The sequence below is a fragment of the Tenrec ecaudatus genome, chromosome 14, assembly GCF_050624435.1.
Source record: "Tenrec ecaudatus isolate mTenEca1 chromosome 14, mTenEca1.hap1, whole genome shotgun sequence".
Lineage (NCBI taxonomy): Eukaryota > Metazoa > Chordata > Mammalia > Afrosoricida > Tenrecidae > Tenrec > Tenrec ecaudatus.
Window position 1 is genome coordinate 55,275,525 of NC_134543.1, and position 21,001 is coordinate 55,296,525.

Genomic DNA, 21,001 nt, shown 5'->3' on the forward strand with positions numbered 1-21,001 from the left:
CTCCCAGCTCTTTCCTCTATTTCCTTTGACTTTGCTCGTGTGTCCCACTGTCATGCTCAGCCTTCTTTTGGGTTTAGCTTGCCCACTTTCTGCTGAAGTGCTATCACGTCTCTCCTTCAGGGCTGACAACACTGGCTTGGGAAACCGTTTCCCTCATCTATGGCGGAGCTCCGATCCTAGAGTTACTATGTCCAGCCTGTCGTGCCTCTAGGCTGTGGACTCTGAGGGGCCGGCGTCCAGCCAGAATGGTGTGGGCACGGTCCACGGGCAGACCCTCACGTATACATTACACGTCACCAAGCCCGGCAGGACTTGGGGCAGGAACCGGCTCCCACGCCCGTCCAAGGCCGGGAGCACGGGACACCTGGAGCTTCGCGGGCCGGCGCGGCGCCGGCTCCCCGCGCGCATGCTCCGTGCGGGGCTCTCCGGCGACCTGGTCGCCCAGCGCCGCGCCGCGGTGGAGGGCCCGGCACGCGGCCCGGCGGCGGCCCGACCTGGGCGCGCCACAGTGCGGCTCCGCGCGGACGCGCACGCCCGGTCGGTGGCCAGGGCCCCTGGGGGTGACCGCGCCGGGCCGGGCCGGGCGGCGCTGCCTGTGGCGAGGGCGGGGCGGAGGCGCTGAGCGGCGAGCCGCCGCGGGCGTCCGGGCGGGGGCCAGGCCCGCGGGGCCCGCGCCGGGCGCGGCGCGCAGACAAAGGAGGCGGAGCCGCGGCAGCAGGGGCCAGCGCGCCCGGGCAGACAGGCCAGAGGCCGCGTCCCGGCCGCCGCCGCGCTTCCTGGGCCAGCCCCGCGCGAGGCCAGGGCCGCCGCCGCCCCGGCAGCCGCCCTCAGGGCCCCGCCTGCCCGGCGCCGCCCCCTCCGAGCCGCCGGGGCCCACGTCGCGGGCCGGGCGGGAGGCGGCGGCCGCGGGCGAGGCGCGCGAGGCGGGCGGCCCACGCCTTGCCTGTCAAGCCGTCGGCGCGGCTCGCGGGCGGCCCCCGATGCGGAGGCGCTGCCGCCGGGGCCATGCAGCAGGCGCCGCAGCCCTACGAGTTCTTCAGCGAGGAGAACAGCCCGAAATGGCGGGGCCTGTTGGTCTCTGCCCTGCGGAAGGTCAGTGCCGGGGCCGGGGGCCTCCGCGCGGACGCTGCCGGGGGCTGCGCGCCCTCCCAGGTTTCGCGTCCCGGGGGCCCGGGACGGAGGTCTGGGGTTTCGTGTTGCTGGGGTCGCGGCCTCGTCCTTGCCTGTTGCGTCTCGAAGGACATTTTCTCAAGTTTTTTTTTTTTTTGGCTTGGCCCCGGAAGGAAGGTTTTGTTGTGACCATAAAGCTGGATTTCGCGTTGCGCTCATTTCGTCAGGCAACTTCCGCCGTTGACCAATTTGTTGTCCTCGGGCTGCATTCGGGCAAGAGAAAGTGCCCCTGGCAGGGAGACCGTTTCGACCACACGTGCCCTGCTTTCCCAGGCTGCGTGATTACTTTTGATTCACTTCTCAGGGGGGCCCGCACCCCACCCCTCCCACAGTTGGCTGGTCCAGAGCGTCCACTCGCGTCTGAGGCCGAGCTTTGGGGAATAGGAATGTGTTTCACGCGTGCGAAATATCCATGAGTCATAATCTCGCCCATGTCACGGTTCTTGAGGCAAAATTAATGTGCCTCCCCACTTCCTGCAAGTGATGGCCCAACTGTCGCCAAGAGGTTCCCCTATGAACGCGGAGTGCGAGCCAGAACTCGGGACCAGAGGAAAAAGCGCACTGCCATCAAGTCCACTCCAACCCAATGGGGTGGGTTTCAGAGGCTGTAAATCTCTACTAGAGCAAAAAGCCTTATCTTTCTTCCACTGCACAGCAGATGGTTTTGAACTCTCAAACTTCTGCTTTCACCAGGGCTCCTTATTTTAAGGATATAAATAAAAACAAAGCGTTTGTGTGCATTGGTCGCTAAGGTGCATTTCTCCTGTAGATGGTGCCTGTCTTCTGAATTTGGAGAGTCTCATGCTCTCATTTCTGTAAGGTCAAGACAGGCATAACATCTGTAGAATGGGTGCACAAACAGCTATAACGCCTGCTGAACATGGCCTTCCCTCGCCATTGACGGCAGACTTCAGCTCTTCCATCTTTTGTGTGAAACAAGGAAGACCCACTTTTAAAATAATAAAGGAAAAATAAGCATTACTTTAAAAGCTTGCACTTGGAAAGCAAGCCTTCAGACATTACGTTTCAATCAGTGAACGTAGTGTATTTTCAAGGTAGAAAGGTTTTCTTCATGTACTCAGAGTTGCAGGTTTTCTAGTATTTTTGTGCTTTTTACAAGGTTGTCTCCCTGGTATTTTAAAGAACTTACTGGAGGTGACTAAGGACACCTATGACAGGTATGGGTTCGCTAGTCCTGCATATGCAGACTAATTCTAGAGTCAGAGAAAAATGAAAAGAGCTTATTTTTGAGAAGGAACTGCAAATGAAAAGCAAAGGGGTCAACATCCCAGGGAGTGCACAGGCCTATCTTGTTGGCACGGAATGTAGGGACCTGGCCACTATTACCTTCTGATGACAGATGCCATTTGAACATCCTTTGCACAACTTCCTCCACAGGTAATGTTGACTGTAAGGGTCTTTTATGCATGTACGTAGATGTGCTTCTGTAGGTTAAGGTGGAAAACAAGGCCAGGACTAGCATTCACCCAGACTTCATTGCTTGTTTCTTTGCATTTGTGTGTTATGCTGGTTTTCCTGGAACTCTGGTGCTTTGTAGACACTGCTTTGCTTTACTCCACAATATTCTGGAATATCCCCTGTACTTAGGTAAAACATACATCCAAGAAAATCTAGTCTTTTGGCTTGGATTTTTGAGAAGCAATTTCTTTTAAAGAGTTTAATGGTATTATAAAATTGAAAGACAGTGCCATGGGAAACAATGTCATATTTTTGGGAAATGTTTGGTGAAAGTAATTGGGATGTGTCATTTTTGTGTATAGGGACATTGCAAGATGTAGATTTGTAGTGCCTGTGAAAAGTGGTACCCCTCAAGGAGCTCAAGATGTGGTTCTTTTTTTTAGGCTTTGTATTCCGTTCTGGTGTCTATTTCTAGGGAGGCTCAGTGGTCACATTCAGAGTGTTGAGAACTTGGCTTCCTTTTCCAGCCAATCAGATAGTTACAAAGACTGTTAGAATTCATAGGCAATACTGTCATTGAACATGTGTATACTCTAACTTCATTCATTCATTTAATATTTATGGGACCAACACACTTTAGACACTTTGCACTGTACTAACTCCCGAGAATAGAAAGATGGACACAAGCAAAGACTCTTCTAAAGGAATTTACAATACAGCAAGAAAATTCTTCTCCGTTTTGAGGTTTTAGTTTGGGTAAATGAGATTGCAGTTTTGAGTGTAGAGTTCTGTAAGAGATATTTTGTTTTCCTTTTTGCTTTTTTTAAAGTGTAGGCTAATTTTATGGGGTATAAAATCTGTTTATATACATTTGTGAAGGTGATCAATATTAACATTGAAAAAGCAAGTTTTTTAAAAAACATCATGAAATATTCATTTCATTATGGAGAAACACAAACATTGAAAAACATATTTGTTGGAAAATTACTTTAGAAATAGAAATGTGGTGTTCTTTTACTTTTAAAGCAGACCCTCACCCAGAGCATTAAAGTATATCCAGAACTATAGAGTGAAATAGCACTACTAATGGATAATGCATGGATTGTTAACATTACTGCTAAATTATGTATCATCCTAAAAGATCAGAAACAAAAATGCCTTCACCACTACTCCCCAAGAACACTGAAGCTATCATATTACAAGAGGAGGAAGGCTAAGAACATGAGATATATTTGTAAATCCATCTTATTACCTGTGTGTTTGAAATGCTTTTGGGACTGGGCATGTTGCTGTTTGATGGCATGTTGAGATACAGCAATGTGTGCATTTTACACAGGGAAACAGGCCTTAAAATAATTTTATTAGGTTTTTTAAATTCCCTGATATTGGAAGCCAGCCCTGCGGACATAGAGATCAAAGCATTCTGCTGATCAAGAAAATGTGGGTGGCTTGATGGCCTATAGGGTCACCCTGAGTTGGAATAGATTCGACAGCAGTGGGGGTGGGTGGGCTTCTGATGTTTCCATTGAAGGTGCCTTTTCTGTCAGGTGTTCTTCACCAGGTTGGCTATAGAAAAGAAAATGTATATTATCTTACCGTCTGTAGTTTACAAATGTTATAGAGGGCTGGAAGAGAAATAATTAAATTAATTACTCTCATCCTGTTTAGTTCTGTTCACTGTAAATGCTCACTACCTCCTCACCCCTCCGCATACCTCACTGCCCTCCGGATAGCACAGGGGTAGAACTACTGCAACCGCTTGTGCAAGAAAGCCCGGCTGTCTCCCTCAAGAGACTGGTGGTTTCAAACCGCAGACCTTGAGGATCGCCACCAGGATTTCCTCCTCACCCCAGTCATCATGATTTGCTTAAATAATTGACCTGTAGGAGGTGTGGGAGAATGTCTGGGTTAATGAGCAGCAGCACTTGACTACTAGCTGAAAGGACGACAGGTCTGCCAATCTGCTTCTGAAAGCTGACAGTCGCGTTCACTGCCCCCCAGGAACATTTCCACTGCACACATAGGGTTGCCAAGAGTTGGAATCAACGATGCAACTAACAGAAACATAGCAAGGAAAAAGTGTGTAGGGACTTTAATTCACAGATTTTTTTTTTGAAATCTAGTGTCTATACTTTTGTACCAACATCTCCTGGGACTTTGTTTTAGATTCTAATTTAGAAGATTGCATTGTATCTTTCCTGGGATCCACAGAAAAGTTAGTAGGTTCTTTGAGAAAATAAAATTAGTGTTACTGACATTGGAACATCAAGGAAGGCTTCTTTAAGGAAGTGACATTTGTGTTGGGTTCTGGAGGCTAGATTCAACTATTTATTGAGCGCCTGTACTGTTTGTGGTAACTGGTTGTAGCAAGGCTCCCACTCCCTTAAGGCTCCCTTTCTAAATGGATGTTGGCTGGAGGCCTGAGAGAGACAGACAATCGTCAGTGAACAATTATCTGAAAGCTCAGTAGGAACTAACAAAACATTGAAAAGAGATAGGATTTGAGGCAAAGGAAAGGTAGGGGCCTGGCTCCTTTTAAAGGCCTGAGGGGAGAAGGAGAGGCTGTTGTGGTAGGCTATAGGTACACTAGCTTAAAGTCTTTCCAAGAACACTGGGAAACCATGCAGATTAATTAAATCAGAATTGGGTTGGTTTTTTTTTTAAAGACCACTCCAAGTAAATCCAGAAATCTGCGAATCCTATGGTTTTCATGACATACAATTTTGAAGACCTGTCCTAGACTTCCTAAAGCTACTGAAAGTAAAAGTAGAGCTCTAGGGAGTCATTTGAAATCATTTCAGATGTTTGGTCCTAAACTGACCCAGTGGGGTCAGCCAGAGCGGGATGAACATTAGGAGTGCATTTTAACTTGAGACATTTGTCCCTTAGGCTTCTGTTCTCAGTTAATTTGGCATGGTCTATTTGGAGCAATAATATCCATTAAAATATTTTATGCTGAGTATGTATCCAAAGCATTACCTGTGCTACTACTTGACATAAATCAAGTATATGCCTTTTAGATTAACCATGGCCTCTCTTTCAAGGAAACAGTAGTTTGATTATATCCTTACCTTGCACATCAGCAGGGAATTTTAATGGACCTAATGGACTTAGGAGACCTGTTAGTGTGGTGGGCTATGCATTGGGCTGCAAATCTAAAGGTCTGTGGTTTGGATCCACCAGCTACTCCATAGGAGAAATGGAGGTAGTTTGTGCCAGTAAAGAGTTACAGCATTGGAAACAGTTCTACTCTCTCATATAACATTGCTGTGAGTTGAAATCAACTTAACTGCAATGGATAATGGATTTACACGATCGCATGTTGTTAGGTGCCATTCAGTTGGCTCTGACTCATAGTGATCCTATGTATATCATAAGGAAACACTGCCTAGTCCTGTACCAACCTGTCAAGGGGAAGGCAGCCCCCAACACATCATTACGGATCCGGTAGGTGCAATGGTACAGCGATAATAAGTAAAGATCATAGTAAAGTTATAGAGAACATGAGAGCTAGAAGTGAAGTATTGAAATAAATGGAGTCAGGCACAATTCATGGTAGCATGCTCACATCAGCCCCGCTTGGTGGTCCATGTGGAGGGAGAGATTTTAATGCTAGCCCAGGCTTTTTATATTCTCTGGGGACATGCAAGCCCCCTAATTACAGGTGAGGACATACATCACAGGAAGGGGCTGTGCTGTAGGTAATACAGTAATGAGAGGGGGTGGTCTAGGGACATACATGCAATATGAAGAGGAGAGATTGGGAATATACATGTGACAAGATGGGCGGATCCTAGATTTAGGATGGCAGCTTAACTTTGACCTGTTCTCTGGGTCTCCATAGGATCCATTATCAGGGTGTAAACCCCACCTACAGGAACCAAATAGATGACTGCAGGCCTGTCCATTGTCCTTAACAGCAGGGAGTGGGGCCTACTGCAGTCTGGCAACTGATTGCCCTCAGGGAGGATGCCTGTGAGCATCTGACCTTCCCCCACACCAACCATCCTTGGGTGGGAAATACCTTGATTCTTGGCTTTGCTTGGTTTGTGATCCAAGTGAGTTTTTATAAAGGATAGAAGTTTCAGGCTTTACAGTTAGCTGAACACAGGCAGCCTCGGCACTGCACACCCACACGTGGCGGCCCTAAAGGGAGAGAGGAGAGAGGGGAGGAGGGAGGGAGAGAGAGAGAGACCCCCCCCCCCCCCCAGAAAGTCAGAGAAGCAGCTGGCAAGATCGGTCTTGAGCTTCTGGGCTTTTTGGGGCCTTCTGGGAGGCGTGGTCAATGGTACTGGTTGACCCCCATGGCTGAATTAAGCCCACTGGCCTAGTTGGGCCCACCCAGGTGTACTGCCCACCTACCTGTATCTCCCACCTAGCTCAAAGGCCTGAGTTGAATTGGTGCATGCCCTTTAGCCTTTATTGGCTTCCAACTTCCTGTAGGGGTCCCTAGGCATGGTGAGGAACAACCCTCTTATCTTGCTACCTAACAAACCATTGTCACTCCAGGTCATTGATCATTTTCCATTTTGGGGGATCATGATATCCTCTATAGGGAACTGGTTCCTCCTGATAACATGTCCAAAGCAGGTGAGATGAAGACTCGCTGTCCTTACTGGTAAGGAAAATCCTGTTTCTTCCAAGACAGATTTGTTGTTCTCATAGTCTATTCAGTATTCCTTACCAAATCTATAATTTAAAAGCAGCAAAATTTCTACTTACACCTCCAGATGCATCACCTTTGAGTCTAACTCATGTTGATGTTATAACATATGGGGTTCCTAAGACTCTGAATGTGGTGGCAGATAGCCTCATCTTCCTCTTGTGGAGTGGCAGGTAAATTTGAGTTGCTGAGCTTGTGGTTAATAGCCCCAATGGCTACTTAACCCACTATACCAGCAGGACTCCTGATTTTCTGGTCTTCCTTATTCTTGTTCAGCTTTCACATGCTTATGAAGTGATTGACAGTATCCCGACTTGGGTCAGGGGAACTGTTAGTCCTCAAAGTGCTATCTGTGCTCTTTAACATTTTATAAAGAGTTCTTTTACAGAACATTTGGCCATTGCAATATATCATTTGGTTTCCTGACTGCTGCTTCCATGGTACTGACTATGGAGCCAAATAGAATTCTTTCTTTAAATTTTTTTTCTCCATCTTTTATTTTTTTAAGTTTTTAAATCATTTTATTAGGGGTTCATACAACTCTTATCACCATCCATACGTACATCAATTGTGTAAAGCACATTTGTACATTCATTGCCTTCATCATTCTCAAAACATTTGCTCTCCACTTAAGCCCCTGGCATCAGCTCATTTTGCCCCTCCCTCCCCACCCCCACCCCCGCTTCTCCCTCTCTCATTAAGCCTTGATAATTTATAAATTATTATTTTGTCATATCTTAACCTGTCTGACATCTCCCTTCACCCACTTTTCTGCTGTCCGCCCTGCAGGGAGGAGGTCACATGTAGATCCTTGTAATCGGTTCCCCCCTTTCCAACCCACTCTCCCTCTACCCTCCCAGTATCGCCACTCACACCACTGGTCCTGAAGGGATCATCCGCCCTGGATTCCCTGTGTTTCCAGTTCCTATCTGTACCAGTGTCCATCCAATGGTCTATCCAGACTTGCAAGGTAAAATTGGGATCATGATAGTGGGGAGGGGAAGAAGCATTTAGGAACTAGAGGAAAGTTGTATTTTTCATCATTGCTCCATCGTACCCTGACTGGCTCGTCTCCTCCCCGAGACCCTTCTGTAAGGGGATGTCCAGTGACCTACAAATGGGCTTTGGGTCTCTACTCCACACTACCCCCCTCATTCACTATGATAAGATTTTTTTGTTCTGATGATGCCTGATACCTGATCTCTTTGACACCTCATGATCACACAGGCTGGTATGCTTCTTCTATGTTGATTTTGTTGCTTCTGCGGTAGATGGCCGCTTGTTTACCTTCAAGCCTTTAAGACCCCAGATGTTATATCTTTTGGTAGCTGGGATCATCAGCTTTCTTCCCACAGCTTCTTATTCACCCTCTTTGTCTTCAGCGGTTGTGTCGGGAAGGTATGCATCATAGAAAGCCAATTTAATAGAAGAAAGTATTCTTGCATTGAGGGAGTACTTGAGTGGAGGCCCAACGTCCTTCTGGTACCTTAATGCTAAACCTATAAATATATGCACATAGATCTATTTCCCCATCCTCATGAATAAATTTATTTGCATATGTACATGCCTTTATCTAGACCTCTATAAATGCCCTTTGCCTCCCAGCTCTTTCCTCTATTTCCCTTGACTTTCCTCCTGTCCCACTATCATGCTCAGTCCCCACCAGGGTTTCAGCAATTCCTCTTGGTTATATTACCCTTGATCATGCCTACCAGGCCTCACCACCGATTTGGATCACTTGTTGTTCCTTGTCCCTGGGTTTGTTAACACCACTACCTTTCCCCCCACCTCCCTCTATCCCATGTCTCCTTTCTCCTCCAGATTGTTCATCCAGCCTATCTTATTTAGACAGTCCTGCGGAAATAATAACATGCACAAAAACAAGACAGAGCAAAACCAAGCAACAATATACAACAAAACAACAATAGCAATAACATACCCATGACAGACAAAGCAAAACACAACAAGAAAGAAAAGCTTATAGTTAGTTCACGGATTGTTTATTGGCCTTTAGGAGTGTTTTCCAGTCCAGTCTGTTGGGGCACCACGCTCTGGCCACAAAGTGTTCACCTTCAGCATTCCCTGGGAACCTCGCCACTCCATTCTCTTGCTGTTCTGTTGCACACACACCCTCCCCCCACCCCCAGTAATTTGCTTTGGTGTGGCAGAATTAGACAGATCGGGTGCAATTCCCACACTGTTTCCGGTGTTGTCCTCTGTAGAGCTAAAGGCCAGCGAGGGGTGTCATATCTCATAGTGGGACTGGCCATGTGGTCCTCTCTGTGGCCTGGCTGCTCTAATTGGGATCATCCACTCTCTTCTCCTCCCCCTTCATCTGCTTCCATGTGCTCCAATCAGATATGTCCCTCTCCTGGAATTGCAGATTCCATGCCATCCTTTGAAATAAATTCTTCTGGGGGGAGGGGAAATTCTTTTTTTTTTAAAATAACAACTCTATTGAGATATTTGCATTCTGTATAAAACACACCATTTTAGTTATTTATTTTCAAGATTTTAATTGTGAATTAGGTGAAGGTTTATAAAGCAGATCATAGTTTCACATTCAGCAGTTCATACATATTCTCATTAAACCCATTCAATGGCAATCACCTGAATGTTCCTTCATTTATCCCACTTACTCCCTATGTTTCCCGTTTCTATTTCTTCTGGTTTCCCAATTCTCTGAACTTTGTCCCTGGGTACATGCTGCCCTTTTGATTGTAAATGGTTGATTATTCTAACATGGGGATGAGTTCAATTCCAGATCTGTCTAAGGTCTGTAGATTTGAGGGCCCTACCGGTATATCCAGCCAGTAAGCTTGGCTGCTTTTTAAATTTTAAGTTCTGTGCCACATTTTTCCCACTCCATTAGGACCTTCTTATGTGATCCTTTTCAGAGAAGTTGGTTGTGGTACTGTGCATCACCCAGTTTTCCTCATCTCAGGGTTATAGAGACTGATGGTCATGTGGTTCATTAGTTCACTGGATTAATTGTTCCATGTGTCTTTTAGTTGTTTTTTTAAATTAATTTATTTATTTATTTTAACAATTTATTGGGGCTGATACAATTCTTTTCACAGTTCATACATATACATACCTCAATTGTATAAAGCACATCTGTACAGTCTTTGCCCTAATCATTTTTTTCTCTTTTCTTCTTTTACATTTTATTAGGGACTCATACAACTCTTACCACAATCCATACATATACATACATCAATTGTATAAAGCACATCCATACATTCCCTGCCCCAATCATTCTCAAGGCATTTGCTCTCCACTTAAGCCCCTTGCATCAGTGTCTTTTAGTTTTTGTCATGTTTCTTCTGGATGAGAAGACAGCAATGGTTGTACCTGAGATGACTGGCTGCTTACACCTTTTAAGATCCCCGTCACCACTCATCCAAGGAGAATATAAAACTTTGTCTTAATTATTGTTATGTGCTATGGAGTTAGTTCTGCCTCATAGTCATTCCCAACTCATAGTGAGCTTTTGTTGGCTGTGTTAGGCCAATTGACCTTAGTGTTCCCCAGACTGTGCCTCTGAACCCCAAGGTCCAGTAACTCATATCCTCAAAATGTTTGATTTTGTGTAAGTTTTCATAACTGTTCACGCATTCATGGATATATTTTCTTATTTGGCATATATATTTTTGTGTTATTTTGTGTGTGTTTTTAATCATTTTATTGGGGATTCTTCAAGCTCTTGTCACAATCCATACATCCATCCATTGTGTTAAGCACACTTGTACATATGTTGCCATCATCATTTTCAAAACATTTTCTTTCTACTTGAGCCCTTGGTTTCAGCTCTTCATTTTTCCCCTTCCCTCCTTCCCTCTCTCCCTTCCTCATGAACCCTTGATGATTTATAAATTGTTATTTTTTTTCATGTCTTACACTGACCAATGTCTCCCTTCACCCATTTTTCTCTTGTCCTACCCCTAGGGAGAGGGTTATATGTAGATCATTGTGCTTGGTTTTCCCTCTCTCCCCCTACCTTTCCCTTACCCTCCTGGTATTGCTACACGCATTATTGGTCCTGAGGGGTTTATCTGTCCTGGATTCCCTGTGTTTCTAGCTGTTACGTATACCAGTGTATATGCTCTGGTCTAGCCGGAATTGTAAGGTAGAATTAGGGTCATGATAGTGGTCGGGGGAATTGGGGGGAGCATTAAAGAACAAGAGGAAAATTGTATGTTTCATCTATGCTATACTGCACCCTGACTGGCTCGTCTCTTCTTTGTGACCCTTCTGTGAAGGGATGTCCAATTGTCTACAGATGGGCTTTGGGTCTACTCTGCCTTCCCTCTGATTCACATTAATATGATTTTTTGTTCTGGATCTTTGATGCTTGGCAAAAGGTTTTTATTTATTTTTATCACAAACTCAAATATTATTTGACTGAACAAATGCACTACCAAGATTTTTTTATTATGACAGAACAGCAAAATGTAAATTAGGAAATAACATTTCTACAACTTATCAACTCTAGTGTTTCTAACAATAACTAAAAGTTAAAATGTTTATACATGGTTCTCTAGTAGGATGATACTATTTGAAGTGTATGTGTAAGGAAATATTTTCTGGCAATTTGAAGAGATGGTGTAACTAAAATACAGGTCTGACTTGTTAATCTACTCATAGACTGAAGATTATTTTAATTGCTCTTTTTCTGACTAGTCTTTCAGAAAAATATGATAGGTTAGTTCTGATATAATTTTATGTTGACTCTTTAAGGTGTGAGATATTAAATACTGTGGAAATACAAAGTCTGGTTATCTCATAGTATAATTTTAAGATCCTATTAAGGTATTTAAGCTTGGGACGTTAACATTATTTATTCATTTTTATGACTACTCTCATTTGAAATTTATTAAAGAATCTGGCATAAGAAATTGCCCAGTGTTACAGATTTTAAGTTTTTAAATGAAATCATGACAGGAAAAAACTCGAAGTTAATGCTCATGCACAATTATTTTCACTGAGTAGTTTTTTAATACTGTACCATTGGCTTTTATGTAAAGGAACGTCAAGAAACTTTTTTTCTTAATCATTTTATGGGGGGCTCATACAGTTTATTTTCTTACTTTTTTTTCCAGCTCATTTTCAAAACATTTTTTTTCTACTTGAGTTCTTGATATTAGCTCCTCATTTTCCTCCTGCCTCCCTCCCCCCTCCCTCCTTTCCTTACAAACCCTTGATAATTTATACATGATTATTTTTTTCATTTCTCACACTGACTGAAGTTTCCCTTCACCCACATTTCTTTTGTCCGTCCCCTACAGAGGGGGTTAAATATAGATCATTGTGATCAATTCCCCCTTTCTCCCCGCACCTTACCCTTATCCTCTTGGTATCACTACTCATTATTGGTCCTGAGGGGTTTATCTGCCCTGGATTCCCTGTGTTTCCAGCTTCAAGAAACATTTAACTAAAAGTGTTTTATTTTTTGTACTGGTTTATTTATTTATCCAAATACTTTAATTGGGGGCTCTTACATGTCTTATCACAATCCATACATTCATCCAGTGTGTCAAGCATATTTGCACGTATGCCACCATCATTTTCAGATCATTCTCTTCCCACTTGAGGCCCTGATGTCAGCTCCCATTTCTTCTTCGTCCCTCTCCTGCCCACCCTCCCTCAGGAACGCTTGATAAGTTATTTAAGTTACAGATTATTATTTCCATGTCTTACATTGTCCTCTGTCGCCCCTTACCCCCTTTTCCGTTATTCTAGGTTGAGCCTTGTGATCGATTTCCCCACTCTCCCTATTCCATCTGGTATCTCTACTCTCCTTGTTGGCCTTGAGGGATTTATCTATCCTGGATTCCCTGTGTTGCAGGCTCTTATCTGTAGCAGTGTGCATGCTCTGGTCTAATCCGATTTGTAAGGTAGAATTGAGGTCATGATAGTGGGGTGAAGGAAGCACCAAAGAACTAAAGGAGAGTTGTGTGTTTCATCAGTGCTATATACTACACCCTGACTGGCTCATCTCTTCCCTGTGACCCCTCTGTGAGGGGATGTCCAATTGTCTACAGATGGGCATTGGGTTTCGACTCCATGCGCCGTCCTCCCCATCCCCATTCACATTGGGTATGATTTTGTTTTGGGCCTTAGATGCCTGGTATCTGATCCCATCGACACCTCATGATCACACAGGCTGGTGTGTTCTTCCATGTGGGCTTTGTTGCTTCTGGCTAGATGGCCACTTGTTTACCTTCAAACCTTTAAGACCCCAGATGCTATATCTTTTGATAGCCGGGCACCATCTTTTTTCTTCACCACATATGCTTGTGCACCCATTTTGTTTTCAGCAATGGTGTTGGGAAGGTGAGCATCACAGAATGCCAGATTATTAGAAAAAAGTGTTATTGTGTTGAGGGAGTACTTGAGTTGAGATCCAGTGTTCATCTGCAACCTTAATTCTTAACATGTAGATATGATTACATTCTCATGAAGTGCCCTGTCACAATTCTAATGCAAGTGTTTATTTTAGTAAATCTTTTTTATCCTATTGGTCTAATAGAAACGCATAGGAAGATAACACTTTACTTTTTACATGTTAAAGAAGTAGATATAAAAGTATGTGGTCGAGTTCCAGCTCTGGCAACATGGAGTCACCAGAGACAGTGAAGCTTAGGGAGAAGATCTGTGAAGGGTTCATTACTCCTGGCCCCAAATTTTGGACAACTAGGAACAGAGAAAATAATCACTGATGACAATTAATGGAACTATATATATGTCAACCTATTTTTGGAATCTTGAAACAACTAGTGAGGATTAACCACTAGGCAGAAGAATCTCCATTGAAAATTCATGACTTATGGACAAGGCCTATGGATCCTAGAGAACCCTGGCCATGATGTAACATTTTTCACCAAGTTGAAATTTCACCTGTGCTCTGCATAGGAGAAGCAAGCCCATGGAGTAAAGATGTTCCTAGTCTTCTCAGAACCTGAAAAGAGAAAATATGACCTCATCATCTTCTTTGGGATAAAACCAACATGAAATTCACTGCCATCGAGTTGATTCTGACTCATTGCAACTCTAGAAGACAGAGTATAATTTTATGTTGAAAAACACTCAGCAAAAAGATGTGTGACATGTTACCAACACGACTCTTGCTGAAAAACAAAGATAGGAGCTGCATGACAGTGACAGGGGCCTGCGTTCCTTGGAGCAAGCAAGGACTGAGCAGGAAGATTCCCCAAGAAACTAGGCAATGATTGGGTAGACATCATTTCTCCAGAATGTACATAGTATTTTCTTTTTCTGTTCCTCATTCCAAAGCCCAAACTGGAGTTTGAGTTAATAATTAAAAAGTTTATTGATCGCTTCTCGGCCTTTTGGCTAAGATCAAGTATAAAAAGTTTATTGAAAGAACCAAGCAATCCTGGATTGGACAATAGTAATTGTAAGGATTCACAAAGTACTGCAGTGAAAATTTTCAGAGTTTAAATTCAAAAAGATCCTGGAGCTTACAAGAAAACTCCAATTACTTGATCTTTATTACTTTTGTCTCAAATAGACAAGGCAATATCGAAGTCACTTTGTAAAGATTTAATAATTTAAAACTTTATTTGTTTTATTTTTAAATATTGGGGTGAGAATGAATGCTCTTCCTCACAGCTGTTGTGAGAGTAACTTCGAGGAAGGAAGGAGGATGCCTGGAGGTTTCCTGAGCTATGCTGATTTTAAGTCAGTTCAAAAATAAACAAATCATATACAACTAAAAAAAAAAGTATGTGTTTTGTACTTCCCAGGTGCCATTCCTCTTTCTCCTTCCCCCATTCAACTTATTTTTCTTTATAATTAGTTTATAATTCATACAAATAACAGGATAATTAGCTCTGTAAGGCTTTTTATAAAAGGTAGTAATTTCTACATTCCCTCACAGAAGGATTGCAGGGAGGGGATGAGTCAATCAGGGTGCAGTAGAGCCCCGATGGATCACACAATATACCTCTGATCCCTTGAGGCCTCCTCACCCACACTATCATGACCCCTGTGCTGCTCCCCACTCTGGACTAGACGGGAGCCTGTACATAGGTAGAGGCAAGAGAGAAAACTCATGACATGGAACCGAGGAGCAGGAATGGGAATAGTGATACCAAAAGGATAGGGGGAAGGAGGGGAGAGGTGGGGAGGTAAGGGGTACTGATTGCAATGAATGGCACATAACCACACCCCCTCATCTAGGGGGTGTAACAAGGAAAACCATAGGGGAAGGGAGACAGTGATTGGTGTAAGATATGAAAATAAAAACAATATAATCTATCAAGGGGCCACAAGGGTGGGGGTGGGGAGAGGAGCTGATCCTAAGGGCTCAGTGGAAAGTAAATGTCTAGAAAAGAACGATGGCAATATATGTACTAATATGTCAAATCCAGTTGATGTATGAATTGTAATAAGAGTTCTAAGAGCCCCCAAATGATCTAAATAAATTAAAAAAAATCATGTTGGGGAGGGGAAAAAAGTAGTACTTCACTTATCACTGCCTTCAAGTTGATGCTGACTCATAGTGACCTTCTACAACAAGACAGAACTCTCCTGTGAGCTCTGAGACTAACCGTTCACAGGAATAGAAAGTCCCCGTCTCTCTCCCAAGGAGCAGCTGGTGGTTTCAGTCTGCTGATCTTGTGGAATGGAGTCAGTTCATTGTGTAACTGCTATGCCACCAGAGCTTCCAGCACCTCTACTACACACACAGTTTTCTGCCTCCTCTGAAGAAGTACGTTGAAAAATGTTTTTAAGTGGTTTGTTTCAGAACTTACTCTGTATCCCAAAGGAAAGTATGTGCTACTTCTTGATTTTTCTATTTTGTGCATTACTTACTGACTTCCTACCATGGAAGATGAAGATTTAGTACACATATACATCCTCTTCAACAACCACATAATAGCTTACCACACGTACTTTCTGCTTCCCAGCCTTATGGTAATCTTAATCAAAATTAAGATTAACTCACCATCAAAAGTTTATACTATTGTGATTCTATAAAGTCTGTTTATAGATAAGTCATTTTCCTTTCCTACCTTTTTGCTTTTAGGATACATAATTGCCTTTTTTTCTTTAACTTTCTATGTATTACTCTTTTTAAAATTAAAATACAGAAAGAAACATTTGTTTTTCATTCTCACAATCATTGCTATTTTTAAATTCATTGTTACAGTCACTACGTCAGTCTATCTTTTTTTAAAAAATCATTTCATTGGGGACTCGTATAATTCTTATCACAATCCATACATACATCCATTGTGTCAAGCACATTTGTGCATTTGTTGTCATCATCATTCTCCAAACATTTGCTTTCTACTTGAGCCCTTAATATCAGCTCATTTTCCCCTTTCTTCCCCACTCTACCCCCATGAACTGTTGATAATTTATAAATTATTATTATTTTGTCATATCTTACACTGTCCAACGTCTCCATTCACCCACTTTTCTGTTGTCTATCCCCCAGGAAAGAGGTTATATTGTAGGTCCTTGTAATCGGTTTCCCCTTTCTACCCTACCTTCCCTCCATCCTCCAGGCATCGCCACTCTCACCACTGGTTTTGAAGGGGTTATCTGTCCTGGATTCCCTGTGTTTCTAGTTCCTATCTGTACCAATGTACATACTCTGGTCTATCCAGATTTGTAGGGTGGAATTGGGATCATGATAGTGGGGGGAGGAAGCATTTAGGAACTGAGTAAAGTTGTATGTTTCATCGTTGCTACTCTGCACCCTGACAGGCTCATTTCCTCCCTGCAGCCCCTCAGTAAGGGGGTGACCAGTTGCGTACAAATGGGCCTTTGGGTCTCCACTCTGCACTCACCCTCATTTACAATTATATGATTTTTTTGAGAAACATTTATTTTAAAGAAAAATATTCCAAAATTATTTGCTAAAAGAACTCTCCATTATTGTGATTACATTTATTGGAAGAGTGGGATAAAAATTTAAATGTTATTTAGTTTACAGTGGCAAACCAACTTATTTCAGGGAAGGATGGATCCTTGGTTACTTCTGAGTATCAAAGTTTACATAGGTTTCTCTTCAGAATATAGCCTACATTCAAGAGACTCCTCTTTTTTCCTCTGAACAGATTCTTGGTTTCAGCCAACTCTCAGCGGAGGGGCAACTAGCACATCACCATCACCCTGCACAAAGAGCATTGGAATATTCCGTTTTGTTGATTTATATATCTCTTCATACGTTTCTTCATCAATTTCCATAATAGTCACAGTTTCTTCCACATCTCCCAGTTTCATCTTTAGATGCTGATCATAAGCATGCAGTCTTCCTCGAAGCTCTCTGTCATTTCACATTTTCACCTACATGCGTTCATCCTGGCTGAGCCTAACGAGATCCAGAGCCTCCTCTACAGTGTTGGTAGTTTGTTGCTGGTCCATATCGTCCACCATTGCTTCAAATTCTCATATTTCTTAATTCAAGTTCAAACTCTCCACTATTTGTCTAAAATATCCTCTTCTGGTTTTAAGATTTTCTGATGGTCATCAGTTTCTTCTGACCTAGCCCAGTAACCTTTACACCTGTTGTTTAGCTGTATTCTTCCAGCTTCCCTTCACTTCCTTCCGCATATTCATTTTGTCTTCTTTTATTTCCTTTGTATAATGTTTCTCTCTTTTTGATTTATGTATACACTAGTTTAGTGGGCTCCCTGGGTGAAACAAATGTACTTGATTACTAACCAAAAAATTTGAGGTTCAAGTGTTGCCCAGATCATTGAAAATCCAATAGAAAATAAACAAAAACCCAATAAAGCACAGTTCTTCTCTGACACACATGGAGACTCCATGAGTTGAACCCAAGAGCAATTTGTTTAGGTTTTTTCATAGGCATCTCTATTGCTGCTTCCATGAGTATTGATTGTGAATCCAAGGAAAACTTTGGTAGTGCCAATCTTCTCCATTTGTCATGATGTTGCCTATTGGTAGTAGTTATGAAGATTTTGTTTAACTTGGTGTAATCGATGCGTAGGACTGTATGTCTTCAAGTCCTCTTCATTTGGCAGTTAAGAAATCAAATGACATGTTACATTGGGCAAATGTGCAGCAGAATGCAGAAGACTCAAAGTATTAAAAAGCAAAGATGTCATTTTAAGGACAAAGGTGTGCCTAATCCAAGCTATAGTATTTTCAGTCACCTCATATGCATGCAAAAGTTGGACAATGAATAAAGAAAATGAACTGATGAATTTGAATTATTGTGGTGGGGGAAAATATTACCATGAACTGCCATAAGAACAAACATCTACTTTGGAAGAAGTACAGCCAAATGCTCCTTGGAAGGAAGGATGGGGAGACATTTTCTCGTGTACTTTGGACATGTTATCAGAAGGAATCAATCTCTGGAGAAGGTCATCATGTTTGGTAAAATTAGAGGTTCATTGAAAAGAGAAAGACCCTCAATGAGATGGATTGACACAGTGGCTGCAACAGTGAACTCAAACATGTCCGTGATTCTGAGGATAGCACATGTGAGGTGCAGTCTCTTGATGGAAAGGGTCCTGTGCAATTGAGGGAAAGTAAATAACAGACAGAGCATGCAAGGGCTCACCTTTCCAGAAGTCAGGGTCAGGAGAAAGAGCAATCTTATTCTCCAACAGGCTTATATAGTCTTAGGGCATGCAGGCCCTGCCAGTCATACACTTAACAAGGTGGGCAGTGCCTTAACCTTAGATGTCCCTGAGCTCACTGGGGGAGTAACCCAAGACCAGTATTGGCGGCAGGCGGAGGTGAGGCGACTGCCCTTTGAGCGGGGAGAACAGTTGAACATATTTGTTCTTAGAGCTAGAGAGCCTTCAGTGAGTGTACAGTGAGCAGCCATTTGCTTGCAATAGGTATCTTTAAATTGGCACTATTGTAGAGGGAAATTGTGGGAATGATTTTTCGTATGGAGAATGTGACTGGGCGTCATCTCTACCTCACAATTTTGAAGGCTTTCCTCCACCAAAATTGGCCTTCCAGACTCTTAATTATGAGTGTAGAGAATTCGGCCACATAAATTCTCTTCTCAGTCCTAAGTTTCCCATAGGCAAAAGACAAGGAAGCAACATTTTGCTCTGTTACACACAAGGGTCATTATGAGTGAGAACTGACTTAGTGGATCCTAGCAGCAGCAATCTTGTGTTGCTGGGATTCAAGATGGAGCGTCATATTCCTACTGATCTATTAGGTGGCCTGAGGGCATCCGTGCTTTCCCTGATGGTATAGAAAAAATTGTATGTGTTTTGGGGGTTGGTGGTTACAAGGAAATTATTAAATTATATTCAGTATATTTACAAAGGTTATGAGGTCTGAAAAGTTTAAGGTCCATTGCTATATTGGTTAAAAAATTATTTACAGAGACCAATAATTCTCATTTTTATTCTCCAGTTTTGTACTCTATGTCTGTATATTATTTTGTCAGTACATTAAAGTTTCTTTCTATTGTTTTTTAAGGTTCAGGAACAAGTACATCCTAATCTTTCAGCTAATGAAGAGTCTCTCTACTACATTGAAGACCTAATTTTTCAACTGCTTAATAAATTATGCATGGCCCAACCAAGGACTGTTCAAGATGTGGAGGTAAAAGCTTTGATATTTCAAAAAGACACTGAAACATTATGCAAATGAATTTTTGCATTCCTCTAGGGGAAAAGAGTCCACAAGTTTAAGTGTATTTTGTAGTGACTTGTTTGTTCAGTCACAAATAGCACAAAGACATATCAGGCAGATGAGGGAATGTCTAAGCAGAAGGCCATAATGGTATCCAAGGGCTGCCTTTAAGTAGGGCATGGAACACAAAGGAAACTCACAAAATCATGATTGGCAACAGATCCATTCATAACAGTTGCAGGCCAGACTACAGAAAAGAGATGGACAGACCATTGGGATACTCACACAATTACAGATTAGAAAAGGTTACTGTTGGTTCAGGGCCCTCTTGACTACCTAGGTCAGGTATGACTCCTAACTAGGGGACCCTCAAACTCCTATTGAGTTGATTTTGATTCATGACCCAGACATTGTACTCATTTAATACAAGAGAAATGAGAATAAATGCTAACAAAAAGGTTTACAGATGAATGTTAACTGTGTTTTTAATAGCTCCAAATTAGAAACAATGCAAATTTTCTTCGACAGAAGAATAAGTGGCCAAATTAAGGTATTCTTAAAGAAGAGGACCCTCAATAAGATGGATTCACACAGTAGCTGTAACAATGGGCTCACATATAGCCAGGGCCAGGCGGTGTGTTTTTGGTTTAGTCATTTAATTGGTGGCTCATATAGTTCTTATCACAATCCATACATATATTCATTGTGTCAAACACATTTGTACATTTGTTGCCATCATCATTTTCAAAACATTTTTCTTTCTACTTGAGCCTTTGCTATCAGCTCCTCATTTTTTACTCATCCTCTCTCCCTTCTGAACACTTGATGATTTATAAATTATTTTTTTTCATGTCTTAGACTGACCGATATCTCCCTTCACCCACTTTTCGCTTGTCCATCCCTCAGGGAGGGGGTTATATGTAGATCATTGTGATCAGTTCCCCTTTTCTCCCCCTACGTTTCCTTTTCCTCTCTTGGTATCGTCACTCTCATTATTGTTCCTAAGGGATTTGTCTCTCTTGGATTCCCTGTGTTTCCAGTTCCTATCTGTACCCATGTACATGTTCTGGTTTAGCCAGATTTGTAAGGTAGAATTGGGATCATGAGAGTGGGTGGGTGGGGGGGGAAAGCATTTAATAA

General features: G+C 42.7%; 1 protein-coding gene and 1 pseudogene across 1 annotated transcript in view; one reads left to right on the forward strand and one right to left on the reverse strand.

Annotated features, from left to right (window-relative positions):
• The first annotated feature begins 857 nt into the window (after positions 1-857).
• Positions 858-21,001, forward strand: part of SOS2 (SOS Ras/Rho guanine nucleotide exchange factor 2) — a 72,132-nt gene continuing 51,988 nt past the window's right edge. Inside the window, exons 1-2 of the mRNA XM_075532368.1 lie at positions 858-1,092; positions 19,706-19,831. Coding sequence (XP_075388483.1) covers positions 1,006-1,092; positions 19,706-19,831 — 213 coding nt within the window. The 5' untranslated portion in view covers positions 858-1,005. The remainder of the gene's footprint in view (positions 1,093-19,705; positions 19,832-21,001) is intronic.
• LOC142426790 (U6 snRNA-associated Sm-like protein LSm3 pseudogene) lies at positions 17,357-17,665 on the reverse strand (annotated as a pseudogene).